At 42.2% G+C, this 16,717-nt stretch overlaps 1 protein-coding gene across 4 annotated transcripts in view; it reads left to right on the forward strand.

Moving 5' to 3' along the window:
* Nucleotides 1-16,717, forward strand: part of MYO3A (myosin IIIA) — a 245,134-nt gene that overhangs the window by 135,006 nt on the left and 93,411 nt on the right. For all 4 annotated transcript variants that reach the window (XM_040352539.1, XM_040352538.1, XM_040352541.1 and 1 more), the window contains exons 18-20: nucleotides 466-676; nucleotides 7,279-7,426; nucleotides 14,418-14,571. In XM_040352539.1, the coding sequence (XP_040208473.1) occupies nucleotides 466-676; nucleotides 7,279-7,426; nucleotides 14,418-14,571 (513 nt within the window). The remainder of the gene's footprint in view (nucleotides 1-465; nucleotides 677-7,278; nucleotides 7,427-14,417; nucleotides 14,572-16,717) is intronic.

The following is a 16,717-nucleotide window of genomic DNA, read 5'->3' on the forward strand; positions in this document are numbered from 1 at the left end:
CATTGACTTCTATGGCATGCAATACCACATGTGGCCAGAGCTAAGGGGGCGCCGGAGAGACTCGTAAATACTCGGAGACCGTTCGGCTGCACTTGGAAACCCTCTGAAATGCTCAGAAACATTCAGGAACTGAATATTTCCGACTGTTTTTCCGCACATCTGGCCAAATGCGGTACTGCACACCGCATAGTCTTGAATCCTGCTCGTTTTGCGAGTCAACACTCGCAAACCGAGTCAGTATTTAAAAAAATAATAATAAATAACGCTCGTTAACAGCGTTACTCGCAATCCGAGGTTTCACTGTACCTTGGTGTGGTGGGAACATAACAAACATCTCTAAAATTGATGTTTATACTCACAGAACATAAGATGTCATTTCATTTTGTGCTCCCAGCTGTGGCCTGGCTGGTTTTTAAACTAGCCATGAAGATTCCCTGTAAGACAATATCCTTTTTTCTTTTTCAGCTGCCTCTTTGCTTTGTATCCAAGCGGATGAACTACGAGATGCTCTAACCTCTCACTGCGTGGTGGCACGGGGGGAAACCATAATCCGCCAGAACACAGTGGAAAAAGCAGCAGACGTCAGAGATGCCATGTCTAAAGCCCTATATGGGCGTCTCTTCAGCTGGATAGTGAACCGAATCAATACTTTACTGAAGCCAAACACAGAATTCAGGTAATGCAGAGCAGGAAGTCATTCACTCCATAGCAGGCAATGCCCCAATAACTGTATTGTACTTGGGTGTACAGGACTCCTGTAATATGTTTTGTGTGCTTCTGTTCACAATGAAATGTTTTAAGTTTAATGAATTTATTAACATCTATATGTTCGATATTGCCACAGATAAATGCAAGACTCCCTCATGGAGTACCGCCTAACAAATATAAAATGGCAAAATACAAGGGGAAAAGAAAATTGGGAATTTGTTTAACCAATTAATACCAGTTAAGACCGAGCCTTTTTAAAACTTTAAAGTTAAAATTTTTTTTTTTTTTTGCTAGAAAATTATTTAAATTCAATTTTTTTGAATAATTTTCTTTTTGCAAAAACAAAAAACAAAATCCCCTTTAAGACCATTGGGTGGAAGTGACGTTTGACGTCTCTTCCGCCATTCAATGTTTTGGAGCCGAGCGGGGGCCATCTTTCCCTCACTTGGCTCTAGGTCTGTCAGGGGAGAGGATTGCGAGCGTCTCGGCCAGTACCGACGGCTCCAGTAAGCGACAGAGACAACCAGAATGCGACAGGAGGGGGGCTCTCTCCCACCCTCTTGCGGCAAATTCGTCATGGAGACCACTTTTGTCTTAAAGCGCACCGCTCGCAGTTTCAAAAAATACCAGGGTTATGGCAGCTAGCTGCTGTCATATCCCCGATATTTAACATCAAATTACCGACGTACAATGACGTTGATTTGCACTGTGGTTAAAGCCCAGATCCAAAAAAACTAAAAATATCGATTGCCATGGGGCTGTGCTGGTGCTGCAAGAATTAACTGCTTGTTTCTGTCAAGGAGCTGAAAAAAGCACTTTTACTTATGTAGCACTACCCCCGAAAGAGCTGCTGGTTTATATTGGGTTTTGCACGTTACCTCTAAGTTCATTGTCTAGGGAAGAAAGTCTTTAGTAATTGCAATGTCCACACAAGAGGTAAAATCTTCAACTGTTCAGTTTTATTTTTGCTGCATAAACTTGTGAAAGAAGCAGAGAGTATAGAGAGAAGGGGAAGGTTCAGGTACGCAGTACGAAAGGCACAAAAAGTATTCAAAGTTCCTGTATTTGCCACTTACTCGTGAGTGGGTATTGCTCACCCGGATAGACCCCTCTCACATGGCCCAGCAGCCGGAATGATGCACGGACAGTAAAGAAACAGTCTCCGCCACAGACCGTCTGAAAAACACAGAATGGATAGTCAGGAATCCTCTGCCACAGGATTTTAAGTCCCGAACTTCCTGCCTTACAGCCAAAGAGCCTTTAAGCCAATCCGGCGGACTGTAAGACAATTTGCATAGCAGATCCCTTTTCCTTAATGAGGTTACCAGGCCTATCCCGAGACATCAGCTTGCCTTGCTTGTCTCCTCCAGGGCAGGTCCTCCCTCCAGTTTCCTTTGCTAAGAAGCTTCCTCCACTTGGATGGATAGCTTGGGATCCCCTGTAGAACCATAGGCCCCAGCCAGCATAGCCAGGCCTACTTGATAGGAACACAGCCTCAGATCAGCGTGGTCCCGAGACTGGAATCACACAACACCCACCTCGTGCCAGGAGAGCCACGAGGCGAAGGACTCTGAAAAACGGCGTCTGCCCCTTAAGAACCCCTTCCCAGCATGCACAGCGGGGTACCACTCCCACTGGGCTGCTGCCGAGAAAGGTCACCTAACACACTATGGTTTGCCCGAGTTCCAATAAGGGCCTGTAAGTGGTAACGCCACCTACAGGCAACAAGGGAAAATCCTCTACTGAGCACAACCACAGCCAGTACAGAGGCGAATTTAAATAGAATTAACAGAGTCTGAGCCCAACTATGGCTTAGACACCCCTAAATTTACAATAACGTTTGACTCATTAGGAGACCAGCGCTACACTTATCTGCGCCTCCACTTCCCTGGAAGGCAGCACTACTGTCCCTTGGCATTCTTGTATCCCTGCATTGGTCTTGATTACATCAGGGGACCTTAGACTGTCTTGGCATAGGGAGGAAGAGGCTGGGAGACCGTCAGAGGCAGGAATGCCAGCAAGAGCAGAGGATTGGGTAGGCAAAACAGCTTTACCAAGTCTCCCAGACCTAAACATGCAATTAAACCATTCTATGCATTAGGATAAAAAGCCTTCTATGTGCAGCAGTCCCCCTCAGCCCCTAATACTTACCTGAGGTCCATCTAGATCCAGCGATGTTACAGGAGTGTCTCGAATGCCTGGGACTCCCCTCCTCATTGGCTGAGACAGCAGCGTGGCGCTATTGGCTCCCGCTGCTGTCAATCAAAGTCAGTCAGCTAATGATGAGAGTAAGGCTATTGCTCTGTGTCTGAATGGACACAAGGGAGCTGTGACTCAGCTTGGGTGCCCCATAGCAAACTGCTTTCTGTGGGGGCACTCAACAGAAGGGAGGGGCCAGGAGCACCGAAAAGGGACTCGAGAAGAGTGCTCTGTGAAAAACCAATGCATAGAGCAGGTAAGTATAACATGTTTGTTATTTTTAACTAAAAAAAAACAAGACTTTAATATCACTTTTAATTTATACATTTAACACTTTCCAACCACCATTATATTGTTCAGAGCCTGTGCTTTTTGAGAAAATATATAATGTTTGGGGATTCTAGTTTTTTTTTACAAGTATGTGAGAAATGTCTGAATTGGACCGGTAGGCAAGTGGTTAAAGATACTAAATATGGTATGGACCCTGTGCTATGGTTAGGATGCTAATTGTAGCTGCCTGTGCAATGCTCACCACTAGTGGGGGTTAATCTCTTAAAAAACACCAAATATGTGCAGTGCTACCCAAACTATGATACAGGGCTCAAAAAAAAAATAGCATTGCTTAATTATAAATTGCTCCATGACCTTATGCCAATATGTAAACAAATCGCATAAATTCATACATAAAAAAATCACATGAATTCATATATAAAAGTGTATAAAAAATATATATGAAAAATAAGTATATAAAACAATTCTTAAGTGCAATGAGGTTTAAAACATATGAAATCCGTTATGCTTCAAAAGTGCTCAGTGCTGCAGATTTTATAACATTTAGTGCTTTGTGTGTAAACACTACTCTGTGCTCCCCTCCTTTGTGTCCATGCTCACTAGACCAATATAATATCAGCGCTTTATATGGAATCAATAGCTTCTCCTTTAACTGCCCCCGCAATTCTTATTTTGGATGGGAAAATCTCCTCTGTAAAGTTCCATCAGTACTCCATCATACGTGCATGTAATTCCATTTATGTTAAAAAACAATCAATGTGCTACTCACATTAAAACAATGCTCGTATTACACGAGCTACATGTGCATGTACTATTTTGCTAAACAACAATCATATGCGTTCCACAGACTGCTCCTAATGATGTCAGTGTGATGAAACACGTGTGTACAGAACGCCCCCAGAAACATAATTTCCTGCTTGTGTGATTGGCTCACTGATTTTCCCAGAAGTCTACACTAAGATAAAATTCAGATTTTTGGCATCCCCTGCAACAAAAAGTGTCATTTTTGGTGAGATACTACTAATAGGAAATTACATCTAAAGCAGGGGTCTCCAACCTTTCAAAACAAAGGGCCAGTTTACTGTCCCTCAGATTTCAGGAGGGCCGAACTGTGGCCATTGGGAATAGAAAAAGTGCTGTCAAAGATCAATTTCCCTTCAAAACAGGAGAAGCTTGCAATGTTTCACTGGCCCAGTCTGTTGAAATAAGAAGAGAGACAAACACACACAGACACAGCTCTTCTTGCTTTAGAATGGAGAAAGGGGCTAAGCTCCAGCCAGGCATCAGCTGTAATAGTCCTCATGACATCACAAATACATGCATTTGATTGGTTCACATAAAAGAGACACACCCATCAATCCCTTCCATTCACCCTGTGACGTCTGTGGCACATGTTATTCAATATCCATACACAGGGGTTTCCTTGATCAGAGTTACCCAGTCCAATCAGATGATTACACAATTTAAAGTCCTTTAGTCATCCAATAAGGCAAGAGGCAAGGGGTTTGCCATATAAGGTACAAACAGTCTTGAGACACAAATTCCTTTTGGGGGAGACAGGAGGGGGGGGGGGGGCAAAGTCAGTTTCCTCTTGAAACTATACAGGAAATACAAGGGGGGATGGGAGAACATGCTTGTCCTTCAATTTCAATGCTGTGTTCTTTTGACTTTAAAAACCATCATATATCATTCCTGATATAAACTCTTTAAGGAAAATAAACCTTTGTTGTGATACATATATTTCACACATGCATATATATAAAAAAACAATATAACTTCATAAAAAATATATAAGAAAAAGAAATTAAGATAATATAAAAAAGGATAAAACATTTCTGTTGTTCTAATAACTAAAATCAGCTTAACTCAAAAATAGGCATATTACAATCTATCACAGTGCAAATTCCCTTTTGTTTGTTTCATTGGCAGTAATTGAGACCATTATTGCTGTAAATGGGAGAAATTTTCCCCCATCATTTGTGCCCCCTTTGTTGGCGTCAGTGGGTGGTATTGTGCCCCATCATCAATGTCATTGGGAGAAAATGTGCCCCATTAATTGGTGTCAGTGGGGGTAATTATGCCCTATTATTGGTATCAGTGGATGGAATAGTGCCCCAAGGGCCAGATAAAAGCAAGAAAATGGCTGCATTTTGGAGATCACTGTTCTAAAGGGATGTAGACCATGCAACTTTTCTCATTAGAGCCCTGATTCTGCATCAGCTGGTTGATAATTATGAAACCACTCCCAATAGACTCATGTCTTGTACACACATACGGAATTTCCTGCTTCCTGCTTGGTTCAGTCTTTCCCCTACACATGGACAGTTTTTCCAACAGGAAAACTGTGATGGAGCTTTGGCCAGGAATCCCGGCCGTGTGTATGCTCCATCAATGTTTTTCCCAAAGGGAAAACTGCCAAAAACAGCCGGTATTCCCGGCAGGAAAAAATATTTTTTGGGCAGTTTTCACATTGGAAAAACTGCAAGGAGTATAGACATGGCCAGGATTCCTGCCCAAAAGCTCTCCTCACAGTTTTCCCATCTGGAAAACTGATCGTGTTTATGAGTCATCACTCAGGGGCACAGAGGAACAATCATGGACTTCTTCAGAATAACAAAAGGTAGGAATCTGCAACAAGGTTTGTTAAAACCTTGCAATGTACATAGGTCACCCAGAGGGGAATTTTGTTTCCAAACAAAAGTGGAGTGAAAAAGTTTTGGCTCATGTATACGGGCATGGTGTTGCCAACATCCCTGAATAAAATGAAAAAATGAATACCTCTAAGCAAGGTGGGATTTTTCGGGCAACCAAAAATAGTAGTGACAACTAGGTCATAAAAATATATAAATTTATTACAAAATGTCCATAAACAAAAATAAATCACAATAAATATCAAAATTCAGATAAAACTAGAAAAGATACTGCTATAGATCATCTTATACCCCAGGGCAAGGCTAAGGGCATGGATGGTCATTTCCGACGCGTTTCAAATGTCAATTATACATCCTTCTTCAGGGAAATAAGCAGTAGAGTTTTTTCTGAAAAATAGAAATACAAAAACAAAAACAAAAGAAAATTCCTGTGGTCAGTCATAGACATAACAGCATGTGGACAAATAGGGGAAAGAAACAGGAAGCTCATCATCCAACAGAAAAGGGCTCACCTTCTCCCAGACATAGAGCACCTGGATTATCCCCAGGGAGCTGTGGGCGCACCAAAACCAAAGAGGCCAGACCCAATGATGTGTGCAATGCCCATAAGGGCTTCTTCATTCAAGAGGGCTCCAGAACCATGGGGGGTAAGGTGATTGTAGAATCCCACCGTTAAGTCCACAGCCAAAAAGTAAACAACGGCAATCCCAGAAGGGACCTGGTTAGGGTATACACAAAAGGAGGAGGTCAGTAAATTGTCACTCATCAAAAAAAGGGGGACATCAATAAAGAGAGAAAAAAGCCTTGAAATATACTCACAGCTCCTGATGACCAAACTCCAAAGATAAACCAGTATTCCAACGGGAAATTAAAGGTCAAATGAGACCAAAATGCCAAATAGCCTCCCACTCCAGCAGGAGATGGGAAGAAAATAAATGCTGGGACTGCCCCCTGACTTCCTTTAGTACTCACCTGGGAGATGATTATTGGCCTCAGATGGTAGTCCTCCTCCCCTTCAATCAAGACAGGTGTCCTCTAATTAAGTGTGGATATAGCCTCTATAGGAGACGGCAGGCATGTATATAAACCTGCCATCACAACCTCTTGTCATTACATAAAGTATGCAGGACGCAGTGGGGTGTGGATATAACTAAAGTGGAGTTACGCTTTAAATATGAATATATCCTGCTGGATTGCTATATATCTAGTCTTTAGTTCGGTAACAACACAGCGCAAGTTTAACCTAGCCAATAACTACAAATTCTCCTATCTCTTCTATGTAATCACTGAAGCACAGTTCCTGCTCAGTTTGCCATTTTGTGTGAGATAATTTAGGCATTGATGTGAATATAATACATGAAATGCACATATCCTGAAAGGACTGTTACCGGAAATAAACACAATTAAACAGTTTGTTTTATCTTTCCAGCGAGGATGACACTGGATACAGCATTGGGATTCTGGATATCTTCGGTTTTGAGAATTTCAAAAAGAATTCCTTTGAACAACTCTGCATTAACATTGCAAATGAACAAATACAGTTTTACTTCAATCAACACATATTTGCCTGGGAGCAGGTAAGAACACATCCGTTAATTATACAGCCAAAATTATTATTGCATTTTACAAGCTGTGCAGTTTCATATAATAAGGCAAAAAGCAAAGTGCACTTACATTAATCAACCAGTCATCATACCTCTCTTATTACATTCCTCCAGCTTAAAGCTACTTTTATCAAGATGGACAAATAATGGAAGTGCACTGTGATTGTGATTGTGATTCCGTGGCATGGACTATATTATTTGCTCTATTGGGAATTATTATGGAACTGATAAAAAATTATATTTAATCCCCAGACTGCATAGCACCCTTCCTTACTAACAAAAAAGAGAACACATGCTCTCTGACCCTTTTGGTGGCCTCTAGTCACCCATCGTGATCCAAAGAATGTTTAACAGAATTAAAGGGTGCAATACTCACCTCCTTTTCAGCAATGCATATAATGCATAGTCTAAAAGGTACCTTGTTGGCTCCAACATCATCTCGCAGCCTTCTTCTGGGTTTGACATTTTCACCTATTTTGAGTGGACGGACTAGAATAATATATCCCCCATACACAGTGATGGCAAGTCCATACACAGTGATGGGACCCCCTAATTCATGCGTCTGGCCCCTAATCTACATGCAGGGCATGGATTCCAATGATTAGAGCCAGGGGCTCTAATTTGCTTCAAAAAAGGGTGGGCTCTGGGCGATTAGCCGAGAGGAGAAGCGATCACGCTGAGGGAAGGTGGAGGGAACCTGCCATGAAGCCCAAGACGCAGAGGAGGAGGAGACATAGGAAGGAGCCAAAGCTGCCGCAACCTAGATGGGGTAAGTGTGGGGCTGACCGGGGGGTGGCATTATAGTGCAGAGTGCAGGGCCGACCGGCCAACTGAGGGGGGGTTTTGGTAGTGGAATGTTTTGTTTGCCTCCCCCCCCAAAATATACAGCACCAGCCGCTACTGCCCATATATGTGTAGCCATGTGTTTGGCTAGAAGCAGAATGTGATTTAGGACACTTTGCTGCATTGCTTTCTGTGTCTCCACTGGACTTCAGCAGAATTGGTTAACACTACTTCGCCTCCATCCACCAGGGGGAGCTGACAAGCAGAAGGAGCTCAAGAGACTTGATGATGGGCAGCATTGAATCATGGGAGATGTAGTGTAGGGGATGGACCAATTTGAGTAGGGTATAAAGAGAGAGAAAGCTGTATTTTCACAGACTGAATACCAAAAGTATGCACATCACTGCTTTTTTGTGCACAATAACCTGCTACAAGCCTGTGGCCATGTGCTGAGGGCCAGAGTAGCTCAAGGCAATGCCAGAAGTGAGGTGAGAAGACACTGCTACGGTTTCTGCTAGCAAAGACTGAGCACATAGGGACTGGCCAAATAAAAGGCAAACACAAGAGGATGCGTCTCCATCTAGGTGTAGCAATTTATAAAAAAAAAGTAAAAAAGACAATAAAACTGGCCCTCTTATGTGCTCTGTTAAATGACGGTTGGGTTCTAGTCAGCACAATAGCTTATTAGTTTTCTTTGGTAACATAGAGACTGGCCATCTAGCTAGCAGCATTATTTACTGTATGCAGACTTTACTGGGACTTTACTCTTGCGCACCACCATAAAGACTGAGCCCCAATGCTAACCGACTTAAAAACTGTCAGCTCCGGTTGGAGCCGCTGTACTATTATGCAAAGTTAGTGTATCGATCTGCCCTGCTGAGCTGTTGTGTTCTGACAGTGGGATTGCCCACTGCCAGAACACTCCAATAAGCGCTCTCTGCCATTGGTCGAGAGCTCTGATCAGGAGTCGGCCGGCTGCTGGTTTTCTAGCATGTTCGCCTGGCAGTTGTAAGTTGGTCGGCTTCTGTCGGACAGGGTGGCACACGCACAGGCCGAATGTTGGCCTTTTTGTTTTTTACTAACTGGCCAATGCCTCCCAACAGTCGTCCCGTAGTAACATAGGGACTGGCTATTTAGCTAGAAGCATTGTTTTCTGTATGCAGACTTTACTGGGACTGTACTCTTGTGCACCACCATAAAGACTGGCCCCAATACTAACCTACTGAAGAATACGGCTAAAGACCCTGAAGGTTGAACGAAAAAAACGCTGTACTAACTATGCAGAGATAGTATAGTGATCTCACCTGCTGAGTTGCTGTGTTCTGACAGGGGCCCCCTGCCCCTCCATAACACTCCAATCAGCGCTCTCCGCCATTGGACAGCAGCACTGTCAGTCTGGGGGGAGGGGAGTATTAGAGACACTAGCAGATTTAGATACACTAACAAACTGAAGTCCAACTTACACTTTTTAAAGCAGACTTTATTCTTGCGCACCACCATAAAGACTGAGCCCCAATGCTAACCGACTTAAAAACTGTCAGCTCCGGTTGGAGCCGCTGTACTATTATGCAAAGTTAGTGTATCGATCTGCCCTGCTGAGCTGTTGTGTTCTGACAGTGGGATTGCCCACTGCCAGAACACTCCAATAAGCGCTCTCTGCCATTGGTCGAGAGCTCTGATCAGGAGTCGGCCGGCTGCTGGTTTTCTAGCATGTTCGCCTGGCAGTCGTAAGTTGGTCGGCTTCTGTCGGACAGGGTGGCACACACACACAGGCCGAATGTTGAGCTTTTTTTTTTTACTAACTGGCCAATGCCTCCCGACAGTCGTCCCGTAGTAACATAGGGACTGGCTATTTAGCTAGAAGCATTGTTTTCTGTATGCAGACTTTACTGGGACTGTACTCTTGTGCACCACCATAAAGACTGGCCCCAATACTAACCTACTGAAGAATACGGCTAAAGACCCTGAGGGTTGAACGAAAAAAACGCTGTACTAACTATGCAGAGATAGTATAGTGATCTCACCTGCTGAGCTGCTGTGTTCTGACAGGGGCCCCCCGCCCCTCCATAACACTCCAATCAGCGCTCTCCGCCATTGGTCAAGAGCGCTGATCCGGAATCGGTCGGCTACTGGTTTTCCAGCATGCTTGCCCTACAGACAAGAGTTGTGGCATACAGGGTGGCATACACAAGGGCCGAATGTCAGGCTTTTTGTTTTTTTTTAACCGGCAAAGTCTCCCGACATTTGGCCCATGTGTACCCAGCTTTAGTAAGAGGTATCTCTTTAGGGATATTATAAATGTCATCACTGCCATTCACATAGAGTGCACTCTAAAGTGGATATAGTCTAATGTTTACAGAGGAGTTATCGGAGCATTGGTTATCATTACTGTTATTGTTTTTTAATGCCATTACTTATTGCTGATCTTGTGGATTACCAAGTTTACTTTAATTTAGCTGCACATAACTCTATTCTATGCTGCTAAAGCCCAGTGAACATATTGTCTAGTGAAATGTAATTGACCTAATCCTTTACTTTTTTATGTGCAAACTGCTATTTACTGCAACCATTAACAATATATTGAGTTCATTTACCACTTACCTGATGTTTGCTTTTTGAAACTGAACCTTCGTTGTGTGCAGGGTATCTATATTTGTGCTCCTAGTAGCAGTGCAGTATCCATTTGCTTAACCTGTCTGCTATGTCTACTATGAGTAAGCGCTTGTGTAGTGTGAAATATGTCAACATGTCACCCTGCTCCTCTGCTGCTATTTCCTTGATTCCTTTGGTGATTTTCTAAAAAAAATAAAAATAAAAAAAGGTGATTTCTACAGTGGTGCGGCTGCCCAGGCTTCCTTTTTCCTTCATTAAAATAATCTGCTACCGATGTTTTGGTGCCAAATACCACAGCATACCATCCATGCCGTGATAGGTCAGGGCTGTTTTGGTGGCAATAGGGGGACCTACTCATTATTAGGTGGGTGGTTATGGCTGATCAGTGAATATTTTTATTGTATTCTTATTATTATTACCATTATTATCATTAATTATATGTCATGATGATGATGATGTTGATGATGATGATGATGATGATGATGATGATGGTGGTATTAACAAAACTATTATTATAATTTTAATTTTAATTTTAATTTTACATTTTGAAATGAAAAGACTCACTTACTTGGATTAATCCAGATATGTATAGGATAAATATGTGTATCTGTCTTTGAACTAATTATTTTGTTCTGAACCCCCAACTGCTTGCAAATGAGCTCCACCAAAGTGGGATATAAACAGTTTCATAGCTAATGTAGTGTGAAGCTTCTCTGCTGCTGCTAACTCAGATGTACAGTATCTGGACAACCACATTGCTGTGTGCGGCTTACGTGAAACACTGCAAGGCATTACAGGAAGGCATTTACAATGCAAATCATTCTGATTTTATTTGCATTTGCATTGCACGCAACTAGGTGTAATTGATGTGACCTTAGCAATTGTTTCTGATGGGTCGATTAGAGAAATATGTTTGCCTCGTGTACGTGCAAATGGTTGCATGAATCATTGATGTAATTATAATATTTCTAGCCTTTTCATAATAATTTTATGGCATCCATATTTAAATCAGATTCATAACCTTCTTGATATACTATTTCAAATCTCACAGAGATTCCCATGTGAAAAGCATCCCTATAGAAATAAATGATTATTGTTTTAAAAAATGTTTTAGTTAGCCAAAGGATACAGTAAAATAGTTTTTTCCACTATCGCTGTATTTCTAGAGGACAATAAAAGGAGGAACTTAATTGCTGTGGGACACAGAACACAGTATTAAGGGAAGCGTCTGCTGCTGTTCTTAACCACTTAAGCCCCGGACCATTATGCAGGTTAAGGACCTTGCCCCTTTTTGCGATTCGGCACTGTGTCGCTTTAACTGACAATTGCGCGGTCGTGCGACGTAGCTCCCAAACAAAATTGGCGTCCTTTTTTCCCCACAAATAGAGCTTTCTTTTGGTGGTATTTGATCTCTATAAACAAAAATAGAGCGACAATTTTGAAAAAAATACAATGTACAACATATTTACGCTGGCCGCTAGGGGCGCTTCCGTATATTTCCGCATCGAATATGCAAATGAGCTAGATACGCCGATTCACGAATGTACGTGCGCCCGGCATATCAAGATACATCGTTTACGTAAGGCGTCGGACCGGCGTAAAGTTACCCCCCATAAAGCAGGGGTAAGTCATGTTAGGTATGGACATCGGAAAGGTACGAACAGCGTCGTATTTTACGTTGTTTGCGTAAGTCGTCTGTGAATGGGGCTAGGCATACTGTAGGTTACGTTCACGTCGACTAAGCATTGAGCGGGCGTAATTTACTTTGAAAATTCGACGTGATACTGAGCATGCGCGCGCATGCACCGTTCGTAAAGCGCGTCATTTACGTGGGGTCACCAATCATTTACATACACCACGCCCCCTACCAGCCTAGTTTGAATTAGGCGGGCTTACGCCGGCCCATTTACACTACGCCGCCGTAACTTAGAGCGCAAGTCCTTTCTGAATACGGGACCTGCCACTCTAAGTTACGGCGGCGTAGTGTATCTGAGATACGCTACGCCCACCTAAAGATAGGCTCTTCTTTGAGAATCTGGGCCAATATTTTTTACTTTCTGCTATAATAAATATGCCCAAAAAAGATATAAAAAAAAAACGTTTTTTCCCTTAGTTTAGGCCGATACGTATTCTTCTACATATTTTTGGTAAAAAAATTGCAATAAGCGTTTATTGATTGGTTTGCGTAACATTTATAGCGTCTACCAAATAGGGGATAGTTTTATTGCATTTTTATTAATATTTTTTTTTCTAGTAATGGCGGCGATCATCGATTTTTATCGCGACTGCGACATTATGGCGGACACATCGGACACTTTTGACACTATTTTGGGACCATTGTCATTTTTACAGCAAACAGTGCTATAAAAATGAACTGGTTACTGTAAAAATGACACTGGCAGTGAATGGGGTTAACCAGGAGGGGGCACTGTAGGGGTTAAGTGTGCCCTAAGGGAGTGTTCTTACTGTGGGGGGGGCGTGGCTGTGCGTGTGACGTCACTGATCGTCGTTCCCTAACACAGGGAACAGACAATCACTGACAGCCACACTAGGAAGCACGGGAGAGGTTTGTTTACACTTACCTCTCCCTGTTCTTCCTCTCTGTGACCCAATCGCGGGACTCCGGCGGCAATCGGGTTCTGCTGTTCCCGCGGGGACGGTCATGGAGAAGAGGACCGGGCTAGGATCTTAAAGGGGACGTACATGTACGCCCTTGTGCCCAGCCGTGCCATTTTAGCGCTTTCTTTTGGTAGTATTTGATCACCTCTGCGGTTTTTATTTTTTGCGCTGTAAACAAAAAAAAGAGCGACAATTTAAAAAAAAACACAATATTTTTTACTTTTTGCTATAATAAATATCCCAACTTTTTTTTTAAAAAAAACTTTTTTTTTTCTCAGTTTAGGCCGATACATATTCTTCTACATATTTTTGGTAAAAAAAATTGCAATAAGCATATAGTGATTGGGTTGCACAAAAGTTACATCGGCTACAAAATAGGGGATAGAATTCTGAAAAAAAAATGTATTCTTTTTTTATTTTTTTACTAGTAATGGCGTTTATCTGTCAGGACTGCGATATTGTGCCGGACACATCGGACACTTTGACACATTTTTGGGACCATTCACATTTATACAGCGAACAGTGCTATAAATATGCACTGATTACTGTATAAATGTGGCTGGCAGGGAAGGGGTTAACACTAGGGGGCAAGGAAGGGGTTAAATGTGGACCCTGGAAGTGATTCTTACTATGTTCAAGAGACATCGCGGCCGCCAGGCGCGCGCCCCCCCAGTGGCCGGAGGACCCGAGGCCGTAAAAAGACGGCCTCCCGGCATTGTAGAGCCACCTTGTGGCCGTCTTTTTACAATGGCTCGGGTCTGAAGTTATGTTAAAGAGGAATTTCAGGCATGGATATTTTTACATAGTTACATTGGTCCAGCATGAACCCGGGTGCCGCAATTACAGCTGTAATTTAATCTGTATGCTCATGCGCCTTAAATATGGCTATGGGCAAGAGCCCTAAATAGGCTTGTAAATATAAACATATTTTTTTTTCTATCTTTTTAAGAATGAATATTTAAATGAAGATGTTGACGCAAGATTAATTGAGTATGAAGACAACAGACCCCTCCTGGACATGTTCTTACAGAAGCCAATGGGGCTACTTTCTCTGCTGGATGAGGAAATTAGATTCCCTAGAGCAACTGATCAGACCCTTGTAGGTAGGTACTTACTAGCAGTGATAGCCCTTTTCATATGAGAGGAAAAAAAATGTTTTCCCACAATATATGATTTGATGTGATGTGTAAATGTATAACTGGGTTTCAGAAAAGCCCACAAATAACAGGGCAGGGCTACTTATTTTTAATTTGTTATAATACATTAAAGTGAAAACACACAAATAAATGTCATGACATCAGCCTTTGGTCATCTTAATGATCCACATTTTCTTCAGCAGTCAAGAGTAAGTCGATGAGAATTTAGATTATTTGTATGGTGTTTTATACCAGCAGTGGATCACTCTTTGGAGTAGCTGCCAGTGATTGGTATATTGATAAGCTTTGCAGGACATTTGGATCACACTTTTTTCCCATTTGTCTTCTTGGAAGGATTTCCAATTACATTTTTTTCCATTTAGCAAGCAACAGTGGGTGTTTTATTAAAAAATGTTTTGTTGTCCATCTTTTTATCAAATATATTCATTTTCATGTATAGGATGGGTTTTCTAGAAGTTGTAAGATGCCAAGTCTTTAAAGAAGTCTTTGGAAATATGACTCTTTTGCCAAATGGATTTGAGAGTGTAGATAGTATTCTCTTTTTTTGATGTTGAATTTCTGAAATATCAGAATAAATGGCATAAAGTTAATTATCAATTGTAACTCTTATGCCCCGTACACATGATTGGAAATTGTGACAGCAAAAGTCCGATGTGAGCTCTTAACCACTTAAGACCCGGACCAAAATGCAGGTAAAGGGCCTGGCCAGTTTTTGCGATTCGGCACTGCGTCGCTTTAACTGACATTTGCGCGGTCGTGCGACGTGGCTCCCAAACAAAATTGACTTCCTTTTTTCCCCACAAATAGAGCTTTATTTTGGTGGTATTTGATCACCTCTGCGGTTTTTATTTTTTGCGCTATAAACAAAAAAAGAGCGGCAATTAAAATATATATATATTTTTTACTTGTTGCTATAATAAATATCCCAATTTTTTTTTAAAAAAACAATTTTTTTTCTCAGTTAAGGCCGATACGTATTTTTCGACGTATTTTTGTAAAAAAAAAAAAAAGATCGCAATAAGCGACTGGTTTGCGCAAAAGTTATAGCGCCTACAAAATAGGGGACAGAATTATGATTTTTTTTATGATTTTTTTTTTACTAGTAATGGCAGCGATCTGCGATTTTTATTGGGACTGCGATATTGCGACGGACGTATCGGACACCTTTGACACAAATTTGGGACCATTCACATTTATACAGCGATCAGTGCTATAAAAATGCACTAATTACTGTATACATGTGACTGGCAGTGAAGGGTTAACACTAGGGGGTGAGGAAGGGGTTAAATGTGTATCCTGGGTGTGTTCTAACTGTGTGGGGGGAGGGGGGTGACTGGGGGAGGTGACCGATGCTGTGTCCCTATGTACAAGGGACACAGATCGGTCTCCTCTCCTCTGACAGCACGTGGAGCTCTGTGTTTACACACAGAGCTCCACGTCCCTGCTGTGTTACCGACGATCGAGTGTACCCGGCGGACATTGCGGCTGCCAGGTACACACATCGGCTTCCCAGCGATGCGTCGGGACAGTGTTTACCCGCTGCGCGCCCCCCAGAGGCGCGCGTGCGGGTTATGCACTTGAGATGACGTCCAAAGACGTCCAGTTGGCACCTGAGAGCCGCGCTGTTGACGTCTTTTGTCAATAGCGCTGGTCTCAAGTGGTTAAATCTGCATCGTTGTGTTTTGCGTCACCGCGTTGGACACGATCAGATTTTTAACTGATGGTGTGTAGGCAAGACTGATGAAAGTCAACTTCATCGGATATCTGTTTATCGGTCCGTTTTCATCAGATGAACCGATCGTGTGTACGTGGCATTAGTATGATTTTTTCAGAGTTGAGCTAATTCGTTTAAATGTTTTGGCAGATATTTAGATGCCCATATAAGTTATTTGACAAACAAACATGGGGAAGTGTGTTTAGATGATTTAGCATGTGAATAATGTCTAGTCCTAAAATCTGGGGGCCTCGTTCTAAATTGATAGTTGGTAAATACGTTGCTCCAGTTGGTTGCCTTACTTAAATATTGTAAACTTTGACAGGAGCAATAATGTAAATTAAGTTAAATTACTACACTTACTATGGATGCAAAAAC

Source organism: Rana temporaria, chromosome 5, assembly GCF_905171775.1.
Source record: "Rana temporaria chromosome 5, aRanTem1.1, whole genome shotgun sequence".
Lineage (NCBI taxonomy): Eukaryota > Metazoa > Chordata > Amphibia > Anura > Ranidae > Rana > Rana temporaria.